This window comes from Struthio camelus, chromosome 16, assembly GCF_040807025.1.
Source record: "Struthio camelus isolate bStrCam1 chromosome 16, bStrCam1.hap1, whole genome shotgun sequence".
Lineage (NCBI taxonomy): Eukaryota > Metazoa > Chordata > Aves > Struthioniformes > Struthionidae > Struthio > Struthio camelus.
In genome coordinates this window covers 22,703,852-22,730,413 of record NC_090957.1, presented here as the reverse complement: position 1 = coordinate 22,730,413, position 26,562 = coordinate 22,703,852, and the positions used below count along the sequence as shown (strand labels likewise).

Below are 26,562 nucleotides of genomic sequence, written 5' to 3'. Positions count from 1 at the left end.
GGCTCCCATGCAGACATACTGCTGACCACATGGTCTCACTGAGAGGTACTGTTGGTGTGGACAGCCCAGTGCCAGTCTACACTGTAAGGAGCTTGTAAGTGGAGAGAGAAAAGGTAATGTATGTTCCACTGGTTTCAGAATAACAGCCTTTGAGTGCCTGTTGTTGTGCTCTGCTGATCTCAATTCTTGAGCGTTCCTTGCCTGTGCTACTTTGGAACAAAGCTCCTAAGCTGCTGCTTCAGTAATTGGTAGAGGTAAAGGAACTACCAAATTCAGCACCGTCCTGCAGATTGTGGAAGAAAACTCCCACCGTTCTAGATGCATGGGAGGTGGGGGAGGAGGTCTGCAAAGATTTAACTCTCATGGGAAAGTTCAAAACGAGAAACATAAGACAGACCCCATACTCTCTCTTGTTTTAGGGTGGAGGATGAGGAAGACATGTTAGTTTAATTCTGTCAGGAGAATCTTAAACGTTTCTTTGCTCAGGGGCATATCTTAGGGCAGAGAAACAGACAGATAGATGCACTCTCCTGGCCACCTTCTTTCACAGCTGTCTGGGCACATGCTGAAACAGCACTGAGGCAACAGGCCTGATTCTAGAGGACCAGATGGGGACTGTGAAAGGTTGAATTCTCACCCAGCAGCTCAGCCACTAGCACTGGAGGCAGATCGCTTCAGAAACTGCCTCAGTTTCTGTCCTGCCTGTAAAATGAGAATAAAAATCTTGACTTCCTTTGTAAAGGACTTAATGATCTACTCACGCAAAGAGGTACGTTTATGTAAGGAATCAGGTGTTAGATTGGTTCTGTATAAAGTATAACATTGGGACGTTTTATTTTTGGGTGAAGAATAAACACAGTGAGTTGAGGCAAAGTGTTTGGTTAGCACACTGCTGCTTTCCACATCTCAGTGTTCACTGTTGGGATGTTAATTCCTTCCCAGCTGTCCAGCCCTTCCAATGTTTTTAGACTAGTACCTTTACTTAGGCAAAACATAGCTACCTGCTAGAGTGAAATGTTCAGATAAGCTGTTCAAATACTTGGTAAAAACCTGAGAACTCTTATTCAAATAGTTGCCTGGTGAAGAGGGAGATGGTTTCCAGTTCCTTCTATCTCTCAGTGTTGGATTTTGTGGTAAATCAGTTCCTGGGTAAATCAGCCTCCAGTGCCATCCAAATCTGAGCTCTTGATTGTCCACCCATCAGGGAGGACAGTGATTGGTATGCATTGGCCATGTTCTCTCATTCTGTGCATGCGTGCACACACACACACACACACACACACACACACACACACATGCCTGTGCACACAGAGCACTGCTGTCCACTCTGGTTGGCCTGCCAGTTAGCCAGCCAGCATTCCGAGTAGCTAGATAAAATTGGATCGACATAGGTCAGCTGAACAGAAGTTACCCCTCCATGCTCCAGATCAAAATTTGTGAACCTCCCGGTCTCTCTGGTACTGTGGCCAAAGCACTGATGTGGGTCTATTTCTATTTTCTAATTCTTTAGCATCATTTTTCTTCACTGATAACACAATTTAAGAATTTAAGAAAAAATAATCACATTGATACAGTATCTCTCTGCTGCCCCTCCCTCCCTGCTTTTCTTGTTTGAACTGCTGTTTTCTGGGAATATATTGAAGCGTCCTTTAATATGTGCCATAGGGTTTTATGTGTTTGCCGTGCCGAAGATTACATATAGAAATAATGTTCTGGTATTCTTGTTACTGTGGTGGTTGCTATAGCTGAAAGGCAATCTCACAGTCCTGAGTAGTTCCATGACTGCAAATATGTAAACAGCTGAGATAGGTTCCTTTTAGTTCAAAAGTCCTGAGCAGCAAGAAAAGGAGAACAGCACTAGTGCATTAGAGCATGCTTAGCTATATATGAAAGGTCACATATAAAGCCAGTGTTGGAGGCAGTGCTTCAGTGGAAACAAAATGTGACTTCAGTGAGGTCAAGGGAGTTACTCCAGAGATTCATCTGTGCCACCCCATTTATTTTTAGTTTCCCTGTTAACATTCCCTCTTCTGTATTTATAGCATGCCCCTCCCCAAATTCTTCTCACCCACTCAGTTTCCCTACCCTTTCTTATTACAGCGTTGGGGCTTTGATTTCACTTATGTCCAGATATTTAAAAAAAACAAAAACAAAAAGAGGAAAAAAAGGGTATGGCACCTAACTGCCACTGCTGCCAATGGAAGTTAGGTGGAAAAACATCGCAACAAATCTGATATTTGAGATCTTCAAGATCAAGACCAAGGGCTGCGTTCTGATTTTAGAGATGCACCTATAAATCTCAAGTAACTCTACAGGAATTGATGGAATGACTGCACATTTACTCTTATATTATAGGTGAGACTAGAATTTGCCCTGTTATCTTCTAACTTACTAGCAAAGCGCATGCATATTTACTGTATTTAAAAGCTCGAGAGTGTTCCTTCCATTATGCTTAATGGCAACACGCAAGGTCTGGGTTGTGTCTTCAGTAGAAGCCTTTCCCAACTTTCAGGTACTATATTACAAACAGTACGTGACTGCCCTCGGTCGACACTTGACTCTATTGCCAATTGCTGGTACAGTCAGTGGTTTAATGAACATTAACAGTGTCACCCCTGTCATATAGGCCAAAACTCCACAGCAACCAACAGCTAACATTTTCCAGCTGAAGGATGAGAGCTGATCACTCCCTCTTTGGAACTATATCAAATTTGTACGGTTTCACCTCAGGCTGCTAGCACGTTTTCACACCTGGGATTTCCCTCTAAGACAAGATGTGTTTAAATTGGTTCTTTGTCGAATGAGAAGGAGAGGGACAGATTGTAGCAATCTGGGAAGGGTAACAAGCCAGAAGAGTAGAGCGTTCAGGGAAAAAGGGAACCCCAGTCAGGTGGAGGGACAAGCAGACTTACTGGTTAGTCTGTGATCCAAGCGGTGAAAGTTTTATATCATAAACAGGAATGCGTTGGAGGGTTTGTGAAGGATGCTTGAGGAGCTCGTCAACCAGCATTATCAGACAGGAAAGCCACTATCAAGCCTTGGCCTGATAAACAGCTGAAGAGCCCTGAGGAATTCCATGATGGAAATTGGAGTAGTTTATGAAGTGTTTTGGGAATGCAGAGTGAGATAGTGAGCTACCTAGCAGCAGATTATACCCGAGGCATGAGGAGGAGCACCATGGTACTGCTCTCTTAATATTCCTAGAACTCTACATATGCTTGGCAAAGGTGTTTCTTAGAATAAAGATAAAAGCAGAGGGGCAGTATTAACCACAAATAGCTGATTTGGGAGTAAAACATTGGCCATTTTGGTGGGAGGTTTGTGTGCCTTTTGGCAACTCCCTGGGGAAAGCCCTCCAGCTATGGGAGCGTGCAACGGTGTCACAGCCTGAAGAGGTGTCACAGTGCTGACTGCAGAGCTGTCATCTTCCCATAGTGTTGGTCAATCCTGCTCCTTCCAAATGCAACATCCAAGGATCAATTACTACAGTAGCAGGTTTTCATCTTCCCTCCCAGGGATTTGCTTGTGAGACCCTCAGCCTAGGTCACCCTCACAGCACAGCAGAGTGCCATGAGACTTGCAGTTACTTCTGTTACTACCTTTCCTGTGCCCCAATATCGGAATTTCCTAAGTGGTGTCAGCCCTGACCCCCAGACTGGGTAAGCAGAGTGCTGTGGAAAATAATAGATAATAATAAGCCACACTGTAAGATGCTGTGCATGATATGGAGCAGGTGCTAAGTAGGGGACTGGGATTAAGGAACTCGTGTTGGTAAAGCAACCATACATTTTTCCACCTCTTCTGTAACAGAGCACTCTTCTGTAACAGAGTACTTTGGGACAGGTGCTGACAAAAAGTGTCCCATCACTGAGGCTTCTCCCTTGCCTGGCAGTCCTGTGCCAGCTGGAGCTGGGCCAGAGTATCAGGTTGATTTCTGCCACGATCAGCTAGAACTTTGATCTGGAAAGAATTGGAACCACCCGTGGAATGCTGTCAGACGCACGATCGGGTAGCGATTTGCTGAGAAGAGGATGGCTAGGCCTCAGCGTTACCTGAGATCAGTATTGAGAAAACAAAGTTTGCAGCCATGGCAGCAACTGCTGTCTCTTAAATGTTACCCTCAGTAGGGCTTGGCACCCTTAAGTGTAATAGAGACAGTTGGTTCTACTAGTCTTTCTTGCGGTGAGTGAACGTGCCAGGAGGAGCTGAAAGACCTTGTGCAAATCAGAGAATGGCTGCTCTTTTGCTGCCTGTGGATAGATTTATTTGCACATATACCCGCAGGCACGTGCCTGGTGCATGCACTCTGTTACTCTTCTGCATTCATTGTTTTAGTGCTGTGCTAATCCCAGGTGCCAAACAGAGATGACACAGAAAAGTTGCCCCTCAGTTATTTTAAACAATTGAGGACTTCTGGCAATTACCCTATATGAACTGGTTGTTGTCTTCAGCTGTTCTCAAATAAGCTTTGCAGATTAGTATTAATGATTAAGATTAAGAAGAGATTTTTAATATTAACAGTGATTATGCTGCTTTAGGTCTGAAGTCAGTAGGACTTAGGTTGAGTCTAGAAAGACTTTATTTTGAAAGTGAGGATTCCCCAGCTCAGGCTTCAGTTCAGGAATGCACATGGACAAGCCTACACGTATCATACAGGCATACAGTACTGGTCATGCAAAGATGCATGCACACTGCTGTCTCAGTCTGTAAGAGCCGGTGAACATTGACCAAATCTACCATACCACTCTGTTTATTCCATCACACTCATTTGATGTAGTTTAGATTTCTTTTTTACCTCTCCAAGCTTTTGCACCCTCTCACTGCCCCAGATCCTCTGCTGGGAACTCAATGTTAAAATACTATTGGGAAAGTTTGCATAAAAAGCAGTTCTGTCATCCTTAATGAGAAGACTATAGTGAGAAAAGTGATGACTAGTGAGGAAAGAGAAAGATTTTTATAAGGAAGTAGAGAAAAAGGCATGGAAGCGGTTGAGAAAGACCATAGGTAGAAGAAGGGGAAAGAAAAAACAGGCTATTGAAACAAGCAAGGAGAAACAACTAGTTCACTTTCCCTCTGTGTCTTTTGGGGGAGGAGGGTTGGTAACACTCAACACAGAATGGAAATGTCAGCTGAAACTTATGAAGTCACCCAATCATTGTGAGAACAAAGAGAGCCTGTCTCCTTCCTCAGCTGGGCAGAACCACTCCACAATCAGTGGGCTGGGCTTGCCTGCTCCCCTGACATCAATTTCATTAAAGTACAGCCCCACCAGCTTTGGGGGGATACCTCCTCTGGCTGATGAAAGTAAACAGCCAGGCTTCTCTATTTGCAGACGTTGAATAGCGGGAGGTGACAGACATGATCCTAGCCTTCTCTACAGAAGAGGAATTTCCAAAGGGTGGAACGTGGGAAGTCTTCTGAACAATATCAGCTTGTTTTCCACAATGCTTAATTATGATTCCAAATGTAAAAGTTGTTCAGCAATGCTATCTAGAAAGATCAGGTTGCAGAACCTAATAATACCTCCTAGCTGCTGTGGAGTAGGAAGCCACTTTCTTTATATGAGCCTGACTTTCTGAAGAAGCCTTCCAGTGAACATAAGTCACATTTACTTCTTGTCACCCCAGTTTTGGCAGAGGAGCATAAAGGGCCTTTAAGCTTCAGTAGTCTCAGAGATTAAGTAGCTTGCCCAATTCTTGTCGGAAAATCAGTGGCAGAGGGAAGACCAGAGCCCAGCTGCTAGTCACTGCTCTAATTGCTCTGTTAACATGGATGAAAAGTGAGTCAAGGAATGAAAACAGTTAATAAAATTAAAGAAACTTACAAATGACATTGAAGAGGGGAACAAATCTGCAGTGAGGAAGTCTGACAGGGAAGCACTTATCTTATGCAGCTGTAGTGCACAGTTGATTTTAAAGACTCTGGAATTATAACTGCAGTGTGCCGTCTTGATCTGCATGCAACACATTGGCAAATCATGTCAAGGGCCCTGGCAATCTATGTTGCATGCCCTTGCCTTTTGCCAATAATCATGTTTCGTGTGGTATATATGCAAAGCCTCTGCTCTTTTGTGCATGTGTTGCTTTGGTCTGCTGTTGCTTTGGCACTGTGTACCCAGGTTTCTTGCACCGTGCTGAAGTACGGCAAGACACTCAGGAGTATCCCTGACTTTAAGAACAAAGGCAGCCAGATGCAATTTTAGGCACAGGTGTAGGCATCTTGCTGAATGAGAGCCCAGGTGAGCAAGTATGCATTTCAGTGGTAACAATCATTCCCTATTTGTCTGATGCCATGAACCTGCTTGCCTAATCCAGTGCTTTTACAAGTGGTATTTTTCAGCTCCATTTTGTCACTACCAGTCATCATAGTGTGTTTTAAATACACCTGCTGTAATCCAAGCTGTCTTGCTGGCAGCGAGCAAGAACTTTGGATCTTGTTCTCTGACTTCGTCTCCTCTTTGGTTAAAGGATTAGTTTTGGTATACAAATGACAGCAGGCAGTAGTGAGCCACGGGAGATGCCAGAAGGTCAGAGCTTGCTGCCATAGGGAATGGTCTTCCTGTAGAAGGCTTGAGCTGTCATGCAGGGTACTGCTTGAACTCTGGTTGCCTGGGACCTGTCAGAGGGAGGGGAACAAAGCAGTGTAGGTGGGCAAAATGCCATGTCCTAACAGCTGGACATGTATCCTGGCAGTCAGTTATAGTCATCAAAATTCCTAGCCCAAACTGTGAATGTGCTGAGAGCTGATGGTTAAGCTGATGGTTACGATAACATGCCACCTTATGCATGGTGCCAGTGTTACAATTACTTCTTGTCTTATGGGTGTACCGAGAGCTCCTAGTTATGCCAGATGCTGCCTATAATTCACAGAGTAAAAAATAGTCCGTGACCAAAACAGCTGAATGCCATATTAGGCAAGGCAGTCAAGGGAAGGTGCTTTACCCTGGAGGGTGTTATTAGCTGTATTCTGCAGGTAGGGGAACTGAGGCAGAAAAAGGGTGAAGGCTTGCAGGGAGGGTGTCTTTGCCAGAGTGGGTAGAGTGACTCAGGCGAGTACTTTAACTAATTATACATGTAATTTTAGAAGCATCTGGTCTAGCATGAAAAACAAGAAAGCTGCTGTCTTTAAGAAGAATGAGAAAGAAACATTTTCCACCCTTAATCCGTTGCACCTGTAGATCTAGTCTGTACAACGCGTTTCAGAATGTTTTGTAACCATATCTTGCCGGTTGTATTTTTTAGTATGAAAGGGTGCTTTCTGCTCCGAATTTCAAGCCTTCTTCTTTCAGGAAAAGCTTGGTGCTGCTTCTGGTACATCACTGGCAAATCTCCCTCTGACTTGGGCAGCAGGATCTCACCCAAGCTATCTTTATAAAGCGCAGGATCTGGCAATGAGCAGAAGCTGGTTAATTGTTTTCTTTTTTTTTTAGCCAGTTTCCCAGCACAGAGTTGAAAAAGGCCAGTCCCCTCAGAATCAGCACAGGGCAAGGGGTCATTAGGACGGGGCTTAGCAAAGAACGAAGAAGCAAAAGTGGAGGAGGGGATGCCACGTGACCTGTTTCTTACCAATTCTGAACCTTCCCAGGGTGCTCAAAGGTGGGATGCTAAGGAGGGGAATATCAATGTTTTTGACATGTAAGTTGCAAAGACACTTTTAGCTGCAGTCAGGACTGGGAGAAGATGAAAAGCCTGTGTTTACTTTGTCAGAGGAACATAAACAATAGTGTTCTTTCGTTGCAGATCCAGTGTAGATACACTAGAAAGTTGGCTGGCTCATGAGCAAACTGCCCTTGCACAGCAGCATGCTCCTACTTGTCAGCGTGAAGTGCACACCTATGCAGAGTGCTGGTTTAAACCTTTTGCCAAGGGCTGATTGCCAAATTCTGGCTCACAAAGTGTTCTGATGAGCCCTGGAGTTGATGCAGTGGGAGTGAGGATAGTAAGAGGGGACAAGGTTCCCCATCTCAATCACAGTACACTCACTGTTAGATGAGCTCAGCTGCATCATCTCTCTTAACCTCGTCTCTGTACAAAGAACAGGTGCAGAATAGTTCATACACTGCACACTCATGACCTCCCTCACTCTGAATGATCTTTCTTTTAACGCACTTGGGAAGCAAGTGCTTTTTTGGATCAATCTGCAGGGAGGATTTTTTTCTGATTCTGCCTCAATGACTTTGCATCAAATTGCTGTCATTTGTATTATCTCCCTTATCCTGTCCTGTACTTTCAAGGGAACGGAGGAGGAAAGCTATTGTGTCTGTTCTGCAGGGTAGTAAGTTCTGCCTATCCTTTCTTCACCTGTGTTGGCATCTGCTCAAAGTCCCAGTTTCCTGGAAACATGGGAGAATGTATGTGAGTTTTCAGCTGGTCCCTGAGGACAGAGGGAAGATGTCCTTTTGAAAACTGCTCTTAACCAACTTATAAGCAGAGGAGTTTGACTTTGTGGAAAGTAAGAGGGTCATCAGCTGAAATAAGTCTCAGTCTATCAGTGAATAAATACTCTAACCTAGGAGAACTTTCCAGTTGCTTGAGAGTTTGCCGTTAAAAGAGGCCCCTAACCTTGACATATGCTTTAACAGTTCAAGCCCTGAAAACAAAGAAATAGAAAATTGCCCAACTGGCAATTGGTAAGTGGAGAGGAGCGCAATTCTGTTGCTCTGTGTGTGATGGAAGTAACTGATGAGGAAATTATCAGTTTATATCTTTCTGCTGATGAAAGGAGATTTCAACACTTTTACAGTATGGCTTTCCAAGTGACTCTGTTTTACCTGCCCCCTCTTTCCAGGTCGCCGATCTCACATGATCTCTTTCCTCTCACCTAAGAGATTTGCTCTGAGCTCCTTCTTCTTTCAAAGGCATTTCAATGAACAAAAGTGATACGGAAGATGCATACAGGCCAGGAGCCCTTGGAATATTTGAATCAATGTACCTTGTCTCATTGTATTCATTATTGTCTCACTTTTGCTTTCCCAGATGGGAAGGAGGTCAAAATAGAAAGGTAAAAATAGAATGTATGTTGGGAAGGGGAGACGTTGACCCCATGGGTTAATTACTGTGCGCAACTTGTTCTATCCCTGTTTGCTATGTGGGCTCCAGACCAAACGTTTGGCTGATATAAATCTGCAGAGCTCCGAAACGCTGTGTTGATTTATGTCCTTTATTATACCACCATTGAATAACAGGGTATTTCTCTTTAGTAAATATCTGATAACATGATAAATCTGATTGTATTTTCAGTGAAGCTGCCCTAGCTCCAGCCACAGTATTCACCAGAACAGGCAAGAACAGCCATAATATTTTGCATTTCTGGCTCACTTCTTGACCCTGTCTCCTAATTGGTTCAAATCACATCAAACCCAGGAAGATTTGATTAGAGGGGTGGATACTGAAAAATACCCCGATAGGGTAGTAGTTCCAATTTAGTAGCCTCTGGCAAATCCGGGAAAGAAAGGAAAGATTCTGAAATTGTTATCAACATTCATACATTTTTGCTAGGTTTTCCACAAAGACCTAGACACTTTGATCTTAAAGAGCTTTAAATGTAAGAGCCCACACACTTAGCAAAGACCAATCCAGTTTTTTAAGCTCATGCACTTCCAGTGTTTCCATTGAATCCAGTGACTCATTACCTGTTGATAAGTAAGTCTTTGTACACTAGTGTAAATTTTACACCAGACTTTGCATGGTAAGGCAAATAAATGTGGTAGAGGGGAAAACTGAGGGGATGGAAAAAGCCACAGACTATACCCCCTGCACAAAGCACACTGGGAGTACAAAGGCAGTGAGGATCCAGCCTTCCATTCTGATTCATCAACTTCTATTTGTAGTTGGATTTCCTGTCATTTTGGAAACGTTGCCTGTGAAACTCTGGTGAGACAAGAGCTGCTCCATTTTTCCGTTATAGGACAGCCAATTTACTGGCCTTTTAAAAAGGAAAACAAACCAACCATTTCCATAGCAGCTGAGGCCCTGGGGTATGGAGGTGGAAGCAACAGGGGTTATCAGGACAGGGTTAAATTTGTAAATGGAGGAAGTCATACCTTCCCATCCTGTGGCTAACTGGAGAGGAGTAGACACAGTGTCAAGAGATGTCACCCCTATCAGGAACACTTTCCTTTGTTGTGGATTCACTGCATTCTTATCTCTACTCCCATCTGTCCAGGCTTTTTCTCCTGGGACTGAGGAAGTCTTACACAACTGGATGCACCTCTGGTATAAGAAAGACCCAATTTTGTCCCTAAAAGCTGTGGAGTTATCCTTGGTTTCTTTCCTCCTACTCCTTTCTTTCCCTGCTCCTTGGTTTCTCTCCTGACTTTATCCTTGTTAGCCCTGGATAAAGCCCTGTGCCGTCCCGAGTTCCCGCCTCTTTGAAAACAAACCTGCCCAATAGATCACAGGATAAGCAGCAACATTCTTGTGTCCGTAAAGCTTGATCCTCCTCCTGTCCACTCTGATTGAAGTGAGGAGAGCCTGTATCGTGGGAAACCAGGCCCTTCCTTTTTAGCTTTAGCAGCTTGTTTTAACAGGTCTGATTCTCCTTCCTTAGATGATGCAGTGGAGTAAATCAGGAACAGTTCCTCTAGCAATGAGAAGAAGAGAAGGAAGCCAAGATCAGGAAGACTGTATTTAGATGGGGAGTCTTGTCTCCCTTCATCAAAATCCCCGTTCACAAAAGATACTGAAGTAAATGCTGTTACTGTTACGTGTTTGTGCTGGTATGTGGGGACTTGTGCTATCACATGAATGTAGTGGAGTTGGTGCAGGAGCTGAAGGGGTCATAAATAGTGTCAATCTGTAACTCATCTGAGCAAAAAGGAGCATTTTGGGACAGCCAGCTTCTGCGGTTGATGCGCCTCAGCCTCACAGTTTTAGGGACAGCATCAGTTGTCCATGTCCTTTTGCTAATGCTGCCTGGCAATGTGACGTGTCCTTTCTACTCTGGACATTCCTCATTTATTTTTACCTTGCCATCTATGGCAAATGTGTAGATGAAAGAAAGCTTCAGTCACCAAAGCAGCCGTAGCCACCCACCTGCCCAGGACGGAGCACACAGCAGCTTGATGTCAGGCGACGTAATGGCTGGTTAGTGAGGAGTGAATGATTGGTGCTGCATCTCCTGTGGAATGACAGTACTCCAGTGATGTGTTGTATTACAGCAGTAAAAATTGCAGTTTGTCTCCTGCCTCTCCTGGAAAGCTGTACTGTCCTTAAGGTGTTGATATTTGTACTGATGAAGAGGGCAGTTTGCCTGGGGTCCAGTTGCCTAATTCTGATCCCAGTTTTGCCCCTCCATGTTTGGAGTTAGTATATCAAAGGGCAGTCCCTATCTTTATTCCAGATGATTGGGGCTATACTTAATAGAGGATCTCAGGCTCTGGATGGAGGTGTTAAACGGGAAGTGGTTCATCTTGCACCAAACTCACTTTTGTATTTCTAGGTCAAAGCCATATTCTACGCGTATTCTGTCTGCAGGCAGACTGATAAGTCTTGGAACTAGTGAATTAATGCACTAGTCTGGGGTTCAGGAGTCTCAGGTGTCATTCATGGCACTCTAGACCTTAAGTCTCCATAGGCTCACCTGGAAATCTCTCTCTCTCTCTCTCTCTCTCTCTCTCTCTCTCTCTCTTTCTCTTTTTTTTCCCTATCTGTTCAGGTTTCTCTTCCCCCTGCCCCCATCTTGCCATCTTGTATATTTAGAGTGTCAGCTCTTTGCAGCAGAGACAGTCTTGTACTGCCTTACGTTCTGACTCAAAGGGAATCATTCAGTATTTGGTCTTTGATTTGGTTTGGGGAATTCAAGTGCTCTTCACGAGGATTAGCAGAATACAGGAGCCACAGATTCATTCTTTGGTTACTTTATAGTATGGTTAAGAGTCATTAAACTTCTCCAAGTATCAGCATCTAGACTTCAGGCAACGACTGATATGGGCAAACGAACCGATTTGCAGAGCAAAGAGGTGTTGTACTGTGCACAAGTTCAGCACTTAGCATGGTGGCTTAGATCTTCGTTTGTGTTAGATATTCTAAATAAAGCTTAATGTTTTTGTCCTCTGCTGAACAAAATTTGAACTAGTCAGCTGTGTACTAGAGGCTTTCTGTTTCCAGCATCTCATGGAGAATTTCTCAGTAGATTGGTTTGGGGACCAAAGCATTTCCACTCTCATCTGCTGCCAGGAGAGCATTGTCAGGGAATGTTCCAAGTCAGTGCAGGATGCTGTGTAATGTTATGGGACTTATCTCCTCTTCCATGGGCTGGTTTATTTCAGCAATTCTTCTTCCAAAATACTGCAATTAGAACAAAAGAGAAGGCTCAGTTCTCATTTGCACTATACTTTCTTTGCACCCGCTTGGCAGAAAAGAACTTTGAAGGGATATGAATATAATTTAGGGCCTCTTGCCACTGCTTGAATTCTGTGAAGTAACCAATGCGCATATGAAAATAGGGTCCATGGTGCTTTCAAGAATTTTCTTGCCCAGCAACAGGACTGAAGATAACCTAGAGCTTCCTCCATCTATAATCTGTGCACCTAAGCTATTATCTGTAAACTGTAAGCATCGCACTGCTTGTAATTCTTCTTGAGGCTATGTAATGTTCTGGCAGGAAATGATAAGAGTTAACCTCAGGCAGATAAGGTGATACCACTTAAAGGTGCGTATTTAAAGAAGACTAAAGCTAGTCCTGTGTTAATTATAAATGGTGCAGTTTGTAGGGCTTTCAAGCCTGACAAAACTAGTGACCTCACTCACTGTTTTCATAATTAATCTCTTTTATTTAACAATTACTTATTGTAAAACACAGAGCAACATGGTGCTGTTAAGTAGCTCGCTGTCGTTGTCTTGTCTGCTGCTGCAGTAGTTTGACTCTTATCGAAAAACAAGAAATGGCTCAGTAGAAAAATTCTGGAAGCCAGAATATCTGACTGTTACTGTATATGCCTTGATTAATTCCTAGCAATTGCTTGCTGTAGTAATGTCTAGTTGCAGCCAATTTTGCAATGGCGGCTTTAGGCTCTTACTTACAAGGTCTTTCTGAGGCTAGTCAGGGAAGGAAACTGAAGATTAGAAAGAAACCTTCCCTTGGGCCCAATTGTCAAGGTGCAAGTATAGATCTGGAAATGTATTATTCCAATGTTTAAAGACGGTCTGATATAAGGATCGGGTTTAAGCCCCTCTCAGGTTCTGTACTTTGGTGAGACTGTTAGGTGTTATGTTCGGTGGTCTTCTCATCATGCTGTAAGTAGGTGGAAGATGGCAAAAACTAGGATTCTTCATGTCTTGCCAGGAATTTTTTTTTTGTTGAAACTTTATTGTGAATTTGAAGCCAAGGAAAGGTGCCTACTTATCAGCTCCAGACATGGAGCTCTCCACCTACCAGATATAACGTGAACAGCACAGCGTACACCATGAGGCTGCAGCTTACCTGTCCTAAAAAGTTGCACTGTTTTAAATGTACTGGTATATGGCACACTCTGGGGGTTCTGTTAGCATGCATTAACTCAGAACACTGACAGAAATTACATTGTTATACTTCGTGTCAAAGCATAAAGTAGTTCTGAGAGAAGGAGTGTCTTGGAAAAATAACGAGTGTGAAGGCAAAAGGCAGTGGTCCTTCTTTCATTTCAGACTTTCTCTAATTTAGGAGCATGCAGGATGCCACAATTCTGTTTGACACTTTACTGAATAAACAAGGAATAAATACTTTCCTATGAGTGCCAGACTGACTGATTATCTCCAAAGTTTTGAGCTTTGCTTACCAAAAACAAAGATCTAAAAAGGAAAGGAAGTAGCAAGTGCCTCTACCCTTTTGGATCTCACGGCAGGATCAAACAGCAGCCTGGCGCAATGACTTAATTTGGGGACTGTTTTCTGGAAGAGAGCATCTGGACCTTATGTGCCCGTGGCACATGTGAAACAGGCTATGCCATTGCAATTCAAGACTTTTCAGAAATTCAGAAGGCACCGTGCAAGTGGATGTTTATCTGCTAAGCGTGCAGGAAGGCAGAGCTTTCTATTATCTTGTTCAGCTGAAGTTTCTTCAGTACTGGAAATAAAGTTTTGGGCATAAGGATACTGCAGTAGTTTGTATGAAACTACCTCCCATGAACTGTGCTGGCCTGGAAAGAATGTAGATGTTCCCATTTAGTACCTCTGCTCAGTTACCTTGAACTTGAGGGTGATCTGAGCCTCTTAGCAACTGCTGATGTCATTTATTGGTGGGCCTGATTCTTCTCTACCAAAGCCAGTGGGAATGGTGCCGCTGCGCCAAGTTGCTTGGAGAACTGAAAGGCAGAGGACTACCTTAGCAGCCATGGTGGTTTAGCTGGCCAGAGTAGAATTGGCTTTATCTTGCATAGCTGTAACAGTGGTGGGCACCTTTTGCTGGGCCTGTGCGGACTGTGCTCAGCCTTACAGCGCGAGACTCTGCTCTTCACATTGCATATGATAGTATTCTTGACACAAAATTGGGTGGTGTTCATGTCACTGACCAATGTACCGCCAGTTGATCTGTTATTTTATACTTACATTGTAACCACCCGGGGACAGAGAATAGCTTCTTGTTCATTGTTCGTTTAGCACATAACGCAAATGGAGCTCTGGCCTGTGATGGAATTTCCGTTGTACTATCATCATACAAATAAGTAAACAGTAATAGTAAAAGGGGTGAGAAATGTGTTGTTGTGGGTAGAACAGGAGGAATAGTCCTGAATACAGTGGGACTCGTGGTCACGCAACATTTCTCAGGCTGTGCTCAGCACCTTGCAGAATTGGTCATTGCACATTTTGGTGCCTGATTTTTTTTTATTGCCTTTGGAATGAAAGATAAAAAGCTTTCACTGTTGGGCTGAAGCATCTAAATAATGTATTTATATATTTTGCAAGGCCAGAGATTTCAGGAGTCTGCCAAGAATTTTCTGATTAAGGGATGTACAGTAGGGCAGTATTCTATAATACTCTGTAAATATTTTATGCAGAGAGTAATTTGCTGCAGGGGCATTGTAGAATGTGTCTATCTGCAGGACAGACTAGTTTTATACTTTCTAGGTACCTGGCAGCCTGCTTTAAATAAGGTATCATGTGCTGAGGGTGCACATGTCAGCAGAGGCAAATCCTGGCATCGCTTCTGTTGTTAGAGCAGCACTGATACTGTAGCTGCCAGTCTTTGTTCATGGGAATGATCCAAACTTGCTATAGTCAGTGAGAGTAGTTGAATTGACTGCGTTGGGTTTTGATGCAAAACCAGAAGGGCCTCTAAATGGTGCTTCTGTTGTAGGAGTTCAGTCCTATTTGGTGAAAGAAATGAGCTCCACCCTTACGAGCAACGTGTGTGCTGATATAACCACATTAATGCTAGCCGTTGTCTAAATATTTCAATTTAAAAAGTGATACTTCTGACTTACATTAGGTAATGTTACTACCAAAATGTAACGTGTAAATTCTGTGTAAGACCAGAAATAGCAAGCACTGTGGTGTTTTGATCTTGCTGAGAACTGAAAGCTGGAATTCAGGCCACTCTATCTTTAGGTATTGTCTGCTCTTCCATTTGCACTATATCTAATCTGCCAAGTTTTATAGGGCTTCAAATACTGCTGTGCAGGTGAAAAACAATTGCAGTGACCCACAGGTTTTATAAAAACACGGTGGTTAGAGGTCTGGCTTCTGCTGGGTAAGAATGCTGCAGTACACATGGAAAAGCTATTAGTATGAGCGCCCTCCCCTTCTTTCCTTTCTTCCTTCCCCTCAACTATTTCGGAAAGGCAGAAACTATATTTGGCTTGAAAGAGTTTAACTGAGTAGCTAGCTGCCTTGTGCTACGGTTTATCACATCAGGGTTTGTAAGACACTGACCACTGTCAACGGTGTCTCCTTGTAAACCATTTACAGAATAAGCCATTATCTTTACTGTGCTACAGAATTAAGTTATAGAGCCCGTGTCAAAGAGAATTAAATCTCTGCAGAATTGAATAAATCCTCTCTCTGATATAATTCACAGCAAAATGCACAAAACAATTAACTGTGTATGTGCCACAGCTTAATATGCGCATATAAATAGGCATTACTTCATTGGCCTGTTAACTGAGGAACACTTGCAGTACTGGTAAATGCCAAAAAAGTATCAATAATCTAAGTTTACAGAAGGCAAAAATGGGGTGTGAGGTAAAATGATTTACTCCATGCCATGCAAAGAAAATGTGCCAGATGGGACTAGTTCTGCCTCTAAGTCCAGATTTCAAGCTATGGACAGATGTCCATTCTTCACATAGGATTGAAGTATACTGATAGAATCTCTCTCTCAGGTAGTAGAAAGACTTCCTTTTCTGGATGCAAGTTTGCCAGGTTGTTAGTTGTCGCTTTTTGCAGATGATTGATAAAAGGATGGAGATGATATCCTCTCCTACTGGAATAGCAAAATCCCGAAGGGGACACCTTCTAACAGCCTTCGATCCCTACGTTCTGATCCTCTTCTCACTCAGCTTTAGACAACCATAATTCCACTGAGTACATAAAGTTAGTCCTGATTTACACCAAGGATGAACTGGGTTAAGCAGGAGGCAAGAGCCGTGCTTCATCTCAGAATCAACTTACTGTGAACTGAGTAAATGGAATCAATGGCATTGCTCCAGTTGTAATCACAGTGGTGCAACTGCACACAGAACAGTGCCCATGCTGGAAGGAACAAATTAGCCTCATGCCAATCCGTCTGTAACTAGAGGGGAGAACTTAGAGAAAATCACAGGCAGTTGCTATGTGCAGCTTTGACACTGACTTGTTAGGTAGCTCCACAGAGGTACGCTAATGTCTGTGTATGTAGAGCCCTAGGAGAACAGGCAGACAGCTCAAAAATTTCTGGGACCTAATGTGTGAGGTGTCATGCATCAGATTGTGTAACAGGGCTACGCATCTAAATGCTAGGGTCTTCTAATATGGAATGGATGGTGGCTGTATTCAAAGACAGGATGCCTTTCAGTGAGGCTCCTTTGAAGTAAAGTCCTGGTAGAAGGCAGTCTGGTTACTGCTCAACACTGGAGCCCCGTGAGCCAGATGAAGTTACAGCTGTTTTCCTTCAACAGTGCTGGCCTTTGGGCAATACTGAACGCGTAACTCACTGCAGGCCACCACTTTGCTCTCCTTCGTTAGCCTGGACTTTTAACTGTAGAATCTCACGTGGAAGGAGTAATATCAGAAGGTCTCATAGTTAGACGTTGTCTGCAAGGTGGGCATTGAAGGCTATGGCTTACACTGACGACTGCTAAGGTTGCAACACAAGAGAACCAGGAAGGACTGCAACAAATGCTGACTCTGGAGGTTGAAAGGAAGGAGCAGAGGAAGGCTCTGTGTGGAACCTCAGCCTGTACCAAGGGAGATAAGTAATATGATGTCACTGTTCACACTGTTGTAAATCTTGTGAAAGGAAACAGACCCCCCCCCCCCAGCCGAAGCAGATCTGTGACAAAAGGTGGAAGCCTCTTTTTGAACTCTTCATCATCCTCCCCCGCTCACAATTAAAACAAAGCCAGCAGAGGCAAATTCTGAGCTTTTATTCTCTTCCCAACCATGTGCCTCACAGGGGAAAACTGGAAGGAAATTCCATCCCATCCCGCTAAGCTTCCCAGTCCCTGAAAAACAGTAATACAGAGATGGAAGGCAGAGGGGAACAGGACAGGAGGGATGTCAGATTTTAAAATCCTTAAAACCTTCAAAAGCCTTAAAGTGAGAGCTGGATTCTCCTCTCACTTGCACCAGCATAAAGTAGAAGCATCTTCCAGATGCTTCGGTAAAATTAATGTCCAGATCAGATCCAAGGTGTTAAAACAATTCCCTCAGTGATTTATGAAGATGTAGTGAGATCCTCATCCAATGTAGCTTAGTTTCCTTTCACTGAATTTGATGGAGCTTTACCACTTTATGCATGTTGAGGAAGTGGCCCATTAAATCCTCAAAGAAATGCACGAGCATTATATTCTCATCCCCATTTGCCATTGAAACGGATATTTCAGCATACTGCGTGACTGCATTCTGGCAAAACGATACCATAGTTATGTACGTTTCTATAACACCATAGTATTATCAAAATATCACGAAAAACAGTTTACTATGCAGTGGAAGTAACGCGTGAACACACAAAACTAGAAGAATCAGCCTCTTCCCTCAAAGCTGAAGCTCAAATGTTAACGTTAAAGGGAACCTCTGAATCATGCAGAATTTTCCCTTGCCAACCAATATTGACTTATATTTGTTTTAGTTCCATGTTATGCACATTCTGTATATGCTAGCAGATAATCCAAGATGATAGCATTTGGATTTACGTTTGTTTTATTTACACCATCCCTGCATTTACAGCAATGGAATCAATTGTTTAGATTAAATTAAAGTTGGATGATCTCATGGCTTGTTTGATGTGGCAAATTTTTCACTCTCAAACTACGGAGAACAGTTTAGGATTTAAAAGAGCAAATTAAACTATTTTAGGTTAGCATTGTTGTACTAGAGCATAGTGTTTGATACCAGAGGTTTTAAACACTGGGGAAAAAATATGGCAATGGATAAGTGCAAATCTGCCAAAATGGCTACACAGATTTTTACAAAAACACATGCACACAAAAACATTGGCATTGAGCTTTAATACGAAATAACGTTGGAACATTTAATATATTAGGTAATATAGTGTTTTTTCCTGTCCCTCAGTCAGATGAGATGGATTTTCCTTTCTTTCCTTTTTTTTTCTTTTTTTTTTCTTTTTAACAACCTTTACAGGACTCTTAAGGGACTTGTGCAAGTGTTTGTATTTTCTGCTTGCAAATTTAAATATGATGAACTTCCCTGTCCAATGCTAGGAAAATGATCATGCAGCTGTTGCTTACAGTAATTGGTTCTGATGGGAGTAGATGTGTTTTCAAAAGGATTGTTCACATGAATGAACATTATTTGCATGAATATCAATGTCTTGTATTACTCTAGTCCATAATTCCTAACCAGGACCACTGAAGGCAGTGGATATACAGAGAAGACATAATGGACATCATGTAGCCTGTTGAACATCATCGCTCCTGGTGACATGCAAGATGGAAAGAACTCAAACTTGTTTATCAGAGCCCATGCTGAGCGTTTTGGCCTAGCATTCATTTAAAGACAGGCTCTTTTCTGTATATAAATTGAGCATATTTTGTTCTGGATTGAAACTTTTTTTTTTTCCTCTTAACTTGGTGCCTGACTGTATCATTTTTTTTATTGTCAGTTTTCTGAGCAGAACCTCACTTTAAGACTGACTATCTGCGATAGCCTGTGAAATGTAATACATTACATGGATGGTGGTTTGCTTGCCTGGTAGATTAGATACTCTACAAACACCACAAGGTCCTTAGAAAAACACACGCTTATTCTACAGAAATTGTTCAAAATACTGTATTACTGTAGGCTATAGTATTTGAACCATTACTAATAGCATGCTGATAGGGCTATCTTCAGTCAGGTTTTTCTCTTTTCCTGCCTGGAGATTTTACCAAATCAGATTTTGAGGATATTAAACGTCCTTGTCTGGGTTTTCCTGATGCCAAATACCTCCAGTCAGGCAGCACTACCTCTAGAAATCTTGGCTGTAACCAGAGCGTGTTTTTAATATTATTTGTTCTTACTCCCCTGAATGTCGAGCTAAGCCTCATTAGCAGCTAATTTAGCTGGAACTTTATGTTCTTCAAGGTTCTAAATCACATTTAAAGATAGGATATAACTGGGCCTCTTTTTTGATGGCAGAAAAGAGTGGATTTTGTTGTAGTAGACAGACTTCAAGAAGCCTCAAGAATTTCTCTCTTTCTCAAGAATACAGAAAGAGTTTGTTTTAATTAGATGGCATGTTGCTGCAGTTTTTCTTTCTTCCTAGGACTTTGGCTTGATTCTAGGAAGTGGTAAACACAAGCACTCGGAACTGATTGAGCCCACATGAACAGAAAAACTCTTCTTTATCTTGGTCTCTGGGTGATCACTCAGATCTGAAAAGAGGCCCTTTTGTTGCTTGTACTTCAAAAAAAATCTTATTTCTTGATAGGACTTTATTAAAGAAAATAAAAAGAGTATCATGTACAACAGAACTGAGACAGAGAGAGGGAAGATTTTCAGTTGCACAGGAGAGCTGAATATCAAATTCCTAGTGTTATTTGTGCACCAAAATCTAGGTGAATTGAAACTTGGAGAATCTCTAAGTTGTCTTTCCCTCTCCTAATTATATCACTTGGCCTGTGCTTCTTTTCTTACATATTCCCAGTTGTGAGAGCTCAAAAGGAGGAGAATTTCAAACAGTAACAGAAAGATGGACATGATTTTAGACTTTTAAAATGTGGAGCCAAGTTCCTCATTTGAGGGCAGGTAGGAAAAGAAACGGAGTGAAAGTTGTCCTTAAATTTGCTGTGAGATTAGGAAATCTCTGAGTTGTTGGTATTCTAACTTGTACTGTATATTGCCCTAAATGCATGAATAAGAGGCAATTTAAAAAATACTAGCCTTTTATGATTATTCTGTGGTTGTTGAGTCTGCAAACAACAAAAGAATTTGATTTTCTTGGCTCTGCTATACCCTGCGTAGTGCGTTGAAAATTTCCTTTCCAAACATTTTTTTTATCAGAAAACTGAACTCTCAAAGAGATTAGTATTCTGTGAAAAGTATAAGCTTTCCTTGATAATTAAAAATATTGAAAAAAATGGAAATCTTTACCAACTATTAGTATTTTTTAATCCAAAAAATCAACTTTACATGAGGGGAGGAATATTTTGTCAGTTACAGTATTATTGCCCTTCTCAGTCAATAGCTGATATCTGTGAGCTATCAACCTTAATATTCATACACACACACACACACACACACACACACACAAAAACACACGTACTACTGTTAGATAAGTTTACATATTTTAAGAAATGACCCATGAGCAAGTGATGATTGACTTCTGTTATTTTTGCCCCACGGATATACACACATTGGCTTAAACCCTTCACAATCTGGAGGTGGGGTTATAAGTCAAGGCAGAATTTCTCCTGCTTTCCATGCTCATTCTAGATTTGCGGGCATAACCATTTGTTTCTGTCTGTTAGAGAACAACTGTTGACAACTGGTAAATGATGCTCCTTTCTTGTAAGACATGCACATTTTTCTGCAGAGGTTTTTCAGTGCTGTAAACTAGATCTTGAATTAAAGTCCCATCAGAGAGCTTGGGGTATGAGAGGAGAAGAACAAGGAAAAGTAATGTGTACAATGGTACTGGAGAAAAGGAAGAGATAAGCTGGTATTTAAAGCTATCAGTATCTTAGATGACCAAGTAAATACTATACACAAACACACACACGTCCACAGAGGAACGTGAGAATAAGTTTGTACGTACACATAAGATTGTGTGCAAACAGGACTGAATTACAGTATGGATCTTTGTCTCGCTTCACTCTTAGAGGGCTCTGACACAGACCTGCAGGGTTCTCTCTGTAGTGCTTTGGAAACATTTGCTAGCCTAGGCAAACTAATAAATGTGAGTGTGCAGAGGTGAATGAGTGTGTGCGTTGTGCATGAGAGAAAGAGGCAATGGTTCAGTGATACAGTAAATCTCGTACTGTACCAAAAAGCTGTAGCTACGTGACATAAAGTGCTGATCCTTTATAAGCTAACTCTGATGGCGTAAAGCTGCTTTAAAAAGTCTTCCAGCTTTCCATTTCCTGGGAGGCTTTATGTATGAGGTATTGTCTTGTCCTGCGGTAGGCAATAAAGGATCATCCTGTTACCTTTCCACATCATGGCTCTGGCTAGCTTGACAGAAGTGTGTTTTGTATCCTCATATCTGATGGAGATCACGTGAGGACTGCTGGATGATTTGGCAGTGCACAGCTTGGTATTACCACCTGTGGAGTCACAGCCTGGAGCGTGATCCGAGTGTGACAGTGAGCATGGGTGTGTGTGAAGACCCACGTAAGCAGGTATTTCTAAAGGCATATAGGCAGGGAAAGGAGCAGGTGTGTGCTTTTCTGTCTTTAGTCTCCCAGAACCTGTCCGTTCTCTCACTTGGTCTCAGTGCTCTCCCAGGAAGTGATAAGCCATGTTTACTATAGCATCATCAGCATCCAAGCAGCACAGGCAAGACCAGATACACACCCCGCCTCTCTGCTCACTCCTGCCGACCCCGTCTCCCACCCCACCGCCCCCCGCAGCCCCTCCTGCTGCGCCCGCGCCCGGCCTTCACGGAGGCAGCAAGGCCTTTGGCAGCCCAGAAGGAGCCAGTGCCCCCGCCCCTTCGGCCCCTCTGTCACCGAGTCCTCCTGAAATGACCTCCCCCGCCGTGAAGGCGCATACGCGGAGCGGGGCCGCCCCGAGGAGCCGCCCCGAGGAGCCGCCGCCGCCGCCGCCGCCGCCGCCGCCGCCGCCGCCGCCCTTCCCGGCGCGGCGCCCCCTGCCGGACGCGGCGCGGCGCGGCGCAGCGCGGCGCTCTCCCCTCGCGCGGCGGGAGCGGGCCGCGGCCCGGCGGCAGCTGGAGGCGGCCGGCGCGGGGGCCGGGCTTGGGGCCGCTGGGAGGCAGAGGGCGCCTCGGGGAGCGCTCGCGCGCCCGCCGACGGCAGAGACGCGGCGGCGGGAGAGGAGCTGGCCGGGCGTTTGCCGCCGGCGGCTCCCGAGCCGCCCGCCCCCCCGGCCGCGCCGCCCAGCCTGCGGGCCGCGGACACCATGGCCAGCGAGATCGCGGATCTGAACAGCCGCGATGCGCAGACCGTGTGCGAGGCTCTGGGGCGCTACGAGGACACGCTGCGCGGCGCCGTCAGGGAAATCCACGTGGACATCCAGGTGTTCAAGCAGGGGGTGGGCCGGCAGGTGGAGGAGGTGCTGCGCCTCGCCAGCCCGCTGGCGCGCACCGTCTCCGAGCTGCAGGAGGAGAACCGGCGCCTGCGGGCGCAGCTGGAGCGCCTGGCCCGGCAGGTGGAGGCCCTCGGCCGCTCGGCGGGGCTGCCGCAGGAGTGGGCGGCGGAGGCGGAGGCGGAGGGGAGCCCGCCGGCCGCGGGGCCTGGCTCGCCGCGGCTGGGGCCGGCGCCGGGGCCGCGGCCGGCCGGCGGCGGGTTCTCCAGCCACGCCAAGCTAGCGGTGACTGGCCGCAGTCAGGTGAGTGCTGGCCGTGGCCGTGGAGGCAGCGGCCAGAGGGTGTGTGAGCACTTGGGTGTGGGTGGGTGCTGCAGGGGCGTCATCGGGCTCTGCACTGGCACTGGTGAGTCAGTGGGCCTCTCTTCGAGACACTGGGCCTCTCTTGTGCAGTGGAGGGTCTTGTCCCACGTACCTAAAGAAGTCCTGATCGTGGCACCGCTTGGTCAGACTGGGATCTTGGTTAGAACTGCAGCAACCTGTCAGTTCAGTGTGGTTAGAAGTAACAGGAGAAGTTGGGACAGTCTCAGCTGTCTGTGTATGTGAGTATATATGTATCCTTTCTGGACTGGATTCAGGGGGATCTGTGTGGCAGTGGTGCTGTTTGCCAGTTGGCACATGAACAAAGGAGTACAACATAGTATATAGCAGGTGGTAACGTGCTTCCCTGAGATAGTGACTTAGCATCCTGCAGCAAGAGTTTTGCTGTGCAGCCCCTGTATTGCACTGCTGCAGCTGGTCCGAGAACTGAGCTCCACACAAACTGTCGTGGTCTCTATAACCTAAACTAGCAGGAACGGACACACGTTCCACCCAGGGATAAAACTGCTTCTACAGCATTGTGGAGCCTTATAACTTGGTTCGTGGAAAACCCAGCTAGTGGGAAGCCCAGCTGACACTGAAACTTTTTGTGTAATGCTTTTTCTATATGTTTGGCTCTCTGGAAAGAGCTGAGAGTGTGGGTACACTGCTTGACACCAGGAGGTGGCAGCCAGACAGTGCACAGTGATTCAGTCACATAAAACACTGTGATGTTAGAAACTTGTCTTTTACAGATCACAGCTTATTTCATATAATCTTAATTAAGCAAGGTTTTGCCTGAGATCTTTAAGTCTGTTGGAGCATGAAAACCTGCCATATGGGCTGTCTAGGTTTGGGGGATGAAAAATACAAGCTTGGAAATGAAATTCATTCAAAGTTAAATTGGTGGGAATGAGCAGGGAGTTTGTATTGTATTCCAGCCCTTTTCCTCCTTACTGACTGAAGAATGGGACATACAGCTTTCCATAGCTGGCAAAGTGTAACGATAAAGCTGTTGCAAGATGCGATGTGCCAACATAGTTATGGCAGCTTCTGCCTTTTCCCCTAAAGGACAAAGCTGAGCAGCATGCACAAGTTACAGTTCCCTTCTTTTTTGCCCCATGGAGCTGTCCATGCTTGTTTGCATAGCAAGGAGCAGAAGAGAACTGAGGGACAAGGGGATGTGATCTCACACCATCTCACCTGCTCCACCACTGCTGCCTAGGTGTAGTGTGTACTCTGCACTCTGTGATCAGTCTTGCATAAAAGTTACAGCTATATGCAGCTCTAGGTTTTTGTCTGGGTTAAAGCTCAGAACGTGCTTTTGTTTGGGTTGGAACCGTCCCACGTTGCTTTGAGGGTTTAGGGCAGATCACTGATGTACCGATAGTTCTACAGCGCCCTCCCAACAATTTTCCCCTGGAGGGCTGGACAAATTCAGAGTTAGCATAGCTGACCGGGAAGAAATCTTATGTACTCAGAACCATGGGAGATGCTCCCAGCTCCACACACCAAATGCATGCAGTGAAAACATGGTTGCGTGGGTAAGGCTGTGATGTGGCTCTGCTCAAATGGCCAAAGCAAGAGCCTAAACCTGTGTGCTGGTCACCCAGATTCTCTGTTGAAAAAAGTATTCCTTCAGTTGCTTGCAATTTCTGCTTATGTAACTGAAGCACTTTAAACAGAGAAACATAAATGTTACTGTGTGTGTTTCCAGATGAACGAGTGGCTGTGATAAAATTAGTGGCACTTCTAGCTTTAGAAAACGCTTCGTTAAGTGAGAGACAAGGAGAAAATAATACTGTTCTGGAAATAACAGCAAACGAGATCAGCTCTTTTGCTCCTGAAAACATTTACTGGTTGAGTTCCTTTTACTGTGTGGTCAATGCAGTGTTTATACCAGCAAAGGGCTGGCTTCTGTGTCCTTCAACATTTCTAGCAAAATACTTGGATAAGCATTAATAGTTCCTTACTCAGATTGCAGATTGGCTATGGGAGATTCTGAGCATCTTCAGTATGTGAAATATGATTTTGTAATATTGCTAGATTATTTTTAAGGCAATTTCTTTGTAAAAAGTAAATGAAGGAGTTTCTAGCATAGATCAGAAGTAAAGACATGAACCTGCTTTTAATTCTCCAAATCTTTGGGGAATCTCTGCTGTGCAGTCCTTAAAATCAAAATCTGTTATACAAGAGTCTTAAGTGCTGCTTTAAGTGGAACCAGCTGCCTTTGGTCCTGGTAGGTCAATCTAGCAAGGGGATTGTTCTAGCAGGATCATCTTTTATTTGTCCCAGTTTCCTGCACAGGACACAGTGGCATCAGCGTCGTGTTGCAAAGCGTTTGTGCTGTCTGTATTCCCTTGAACTGGGTTCCCTAGGTGTTGAGGAAGGCCTCTTTAAGGACTGGGGGTTGGTTGGTTGTTTTAACGTGAATAACAAAAAGGGCTTATTTAATAGAGTTTTTTATGGAGAGGTTTCAGTGTCATTGACTCCTGCAAAGCAGGGTAATTTGGAAGGTAATTGGAGTTTGTTAGCTTTAATATGAGATGGTAGGTGGTGGTACCTTTCACTGAGATAATTTGGAGCCCAGGTTGTTACACTGAGCAATCTTAGTTGTGGCACTCTTCCAAAAGGTCTTTGCTCATCTTTCTTGCTCCGTGTTGGACATCTGGTGGATTTGAGATATTAATAGTAAAAGGTGACTTGCTTTTTGCCATTCACAAGACTAGTAAATGCACTTATTCAGTTGCTACAGCTAGATTTGGAACTATTTGGTTGTTCTTTCACTTAGTCTTCAACTAGGTAAATCCTTCTGAAAATTGTGAATTTTATAAACTAAATAAGGACTAGACCTTCTGTATCTGGAAACAGAAGGTGTGTTTAAAAGACTTCGGAAATTAGCTCTGTGGAGCATTTCAATATCTTTGGATTATGACTCCAGAGCAGAAAGGAGATGTCCAGATTTGGCCCTGACAATACCAAATATACAAACTCATGCATCAAAACTCTTGTGACTAGTTTAAAAGTTACGATATTTTAAAAAAATTAGATGGGGTTTGCCTTCTGTTTTGTTTTATTTTGTTTTGGGTTTGGAGCCTTTATGCAGTACTTGTGGTATATGGGGTTTTCTTTTGTCCATAAACACTGGGGCTAGGAGCTGGTGTGAAATTTTTGGCTAATGTAACGTGATTCCTGGAACTGGAACTATATGACTTGATCAAGATTGTGAGAGTTAGTCATTTTACAAACTAGAAATGATTTTTCATAGTTTCAGGATATTTACATCTTTTTAATGGTAAGACCTATATGTAACAAATGATATTTGGGCCAATGAGAGATGGTCTTCTGTGAGACCAGAACCCCCACTATAATAGGTTCTGTAGAC

General features: G+C 43.9%; 2 protein-coding genes and 1 long non-coding RNA gene across 7 annotated transcripts in view; 2 read left to right on the top strand and 1 right to left on the bottom strand.

The window, feature by feature from the left end:
• Window positions 1–22,286, top strand: part of LOC138061220 (uncharacterized) — a 30,095-nt gene extending 7,809 nt beyond the window's left edge. Inside the window, exon 3 of the long non-coding RNA XR_011134909.1 lies at window positions 18,978–22,286. This is a non-coding gene — a long non-coding RNA (uncharacterized lncRNA). The remainder of the gene's footprint in view (window positions 1–18,977) is intronic.
• The window catches only part of LOC104147928 (tricarboxylate transport protein B, mitochondrial-like), a 76,014-nt gene that overhangs the window by 16,635 nt on the left and 32,817 nt on the right, over window positions 1–26,562 (bottom strand). The window lies entirely within an intron of this gene.
• Window positions 22,677–26,562, top strand: part of SMTNL2 (smoothelin like 2) — a 29,192-nt gene continuing 25,306 nt past the window's right edge. For both annotated transcript variants that reach the window (XM_068910144.1, XM_009680885.2), the window contains exon 1: window positions 22,677–23,120. In XM_068910144.1, coding sequence (XP_068766245.1) covers window positions 22,692–23,120 — 429 coding nt within the window. In that variant the 5' untranslated portion in view covers window positions 22,677–22,691. The remainder of the gene's footprint in view (window positions 23,121–26,562) is intronic.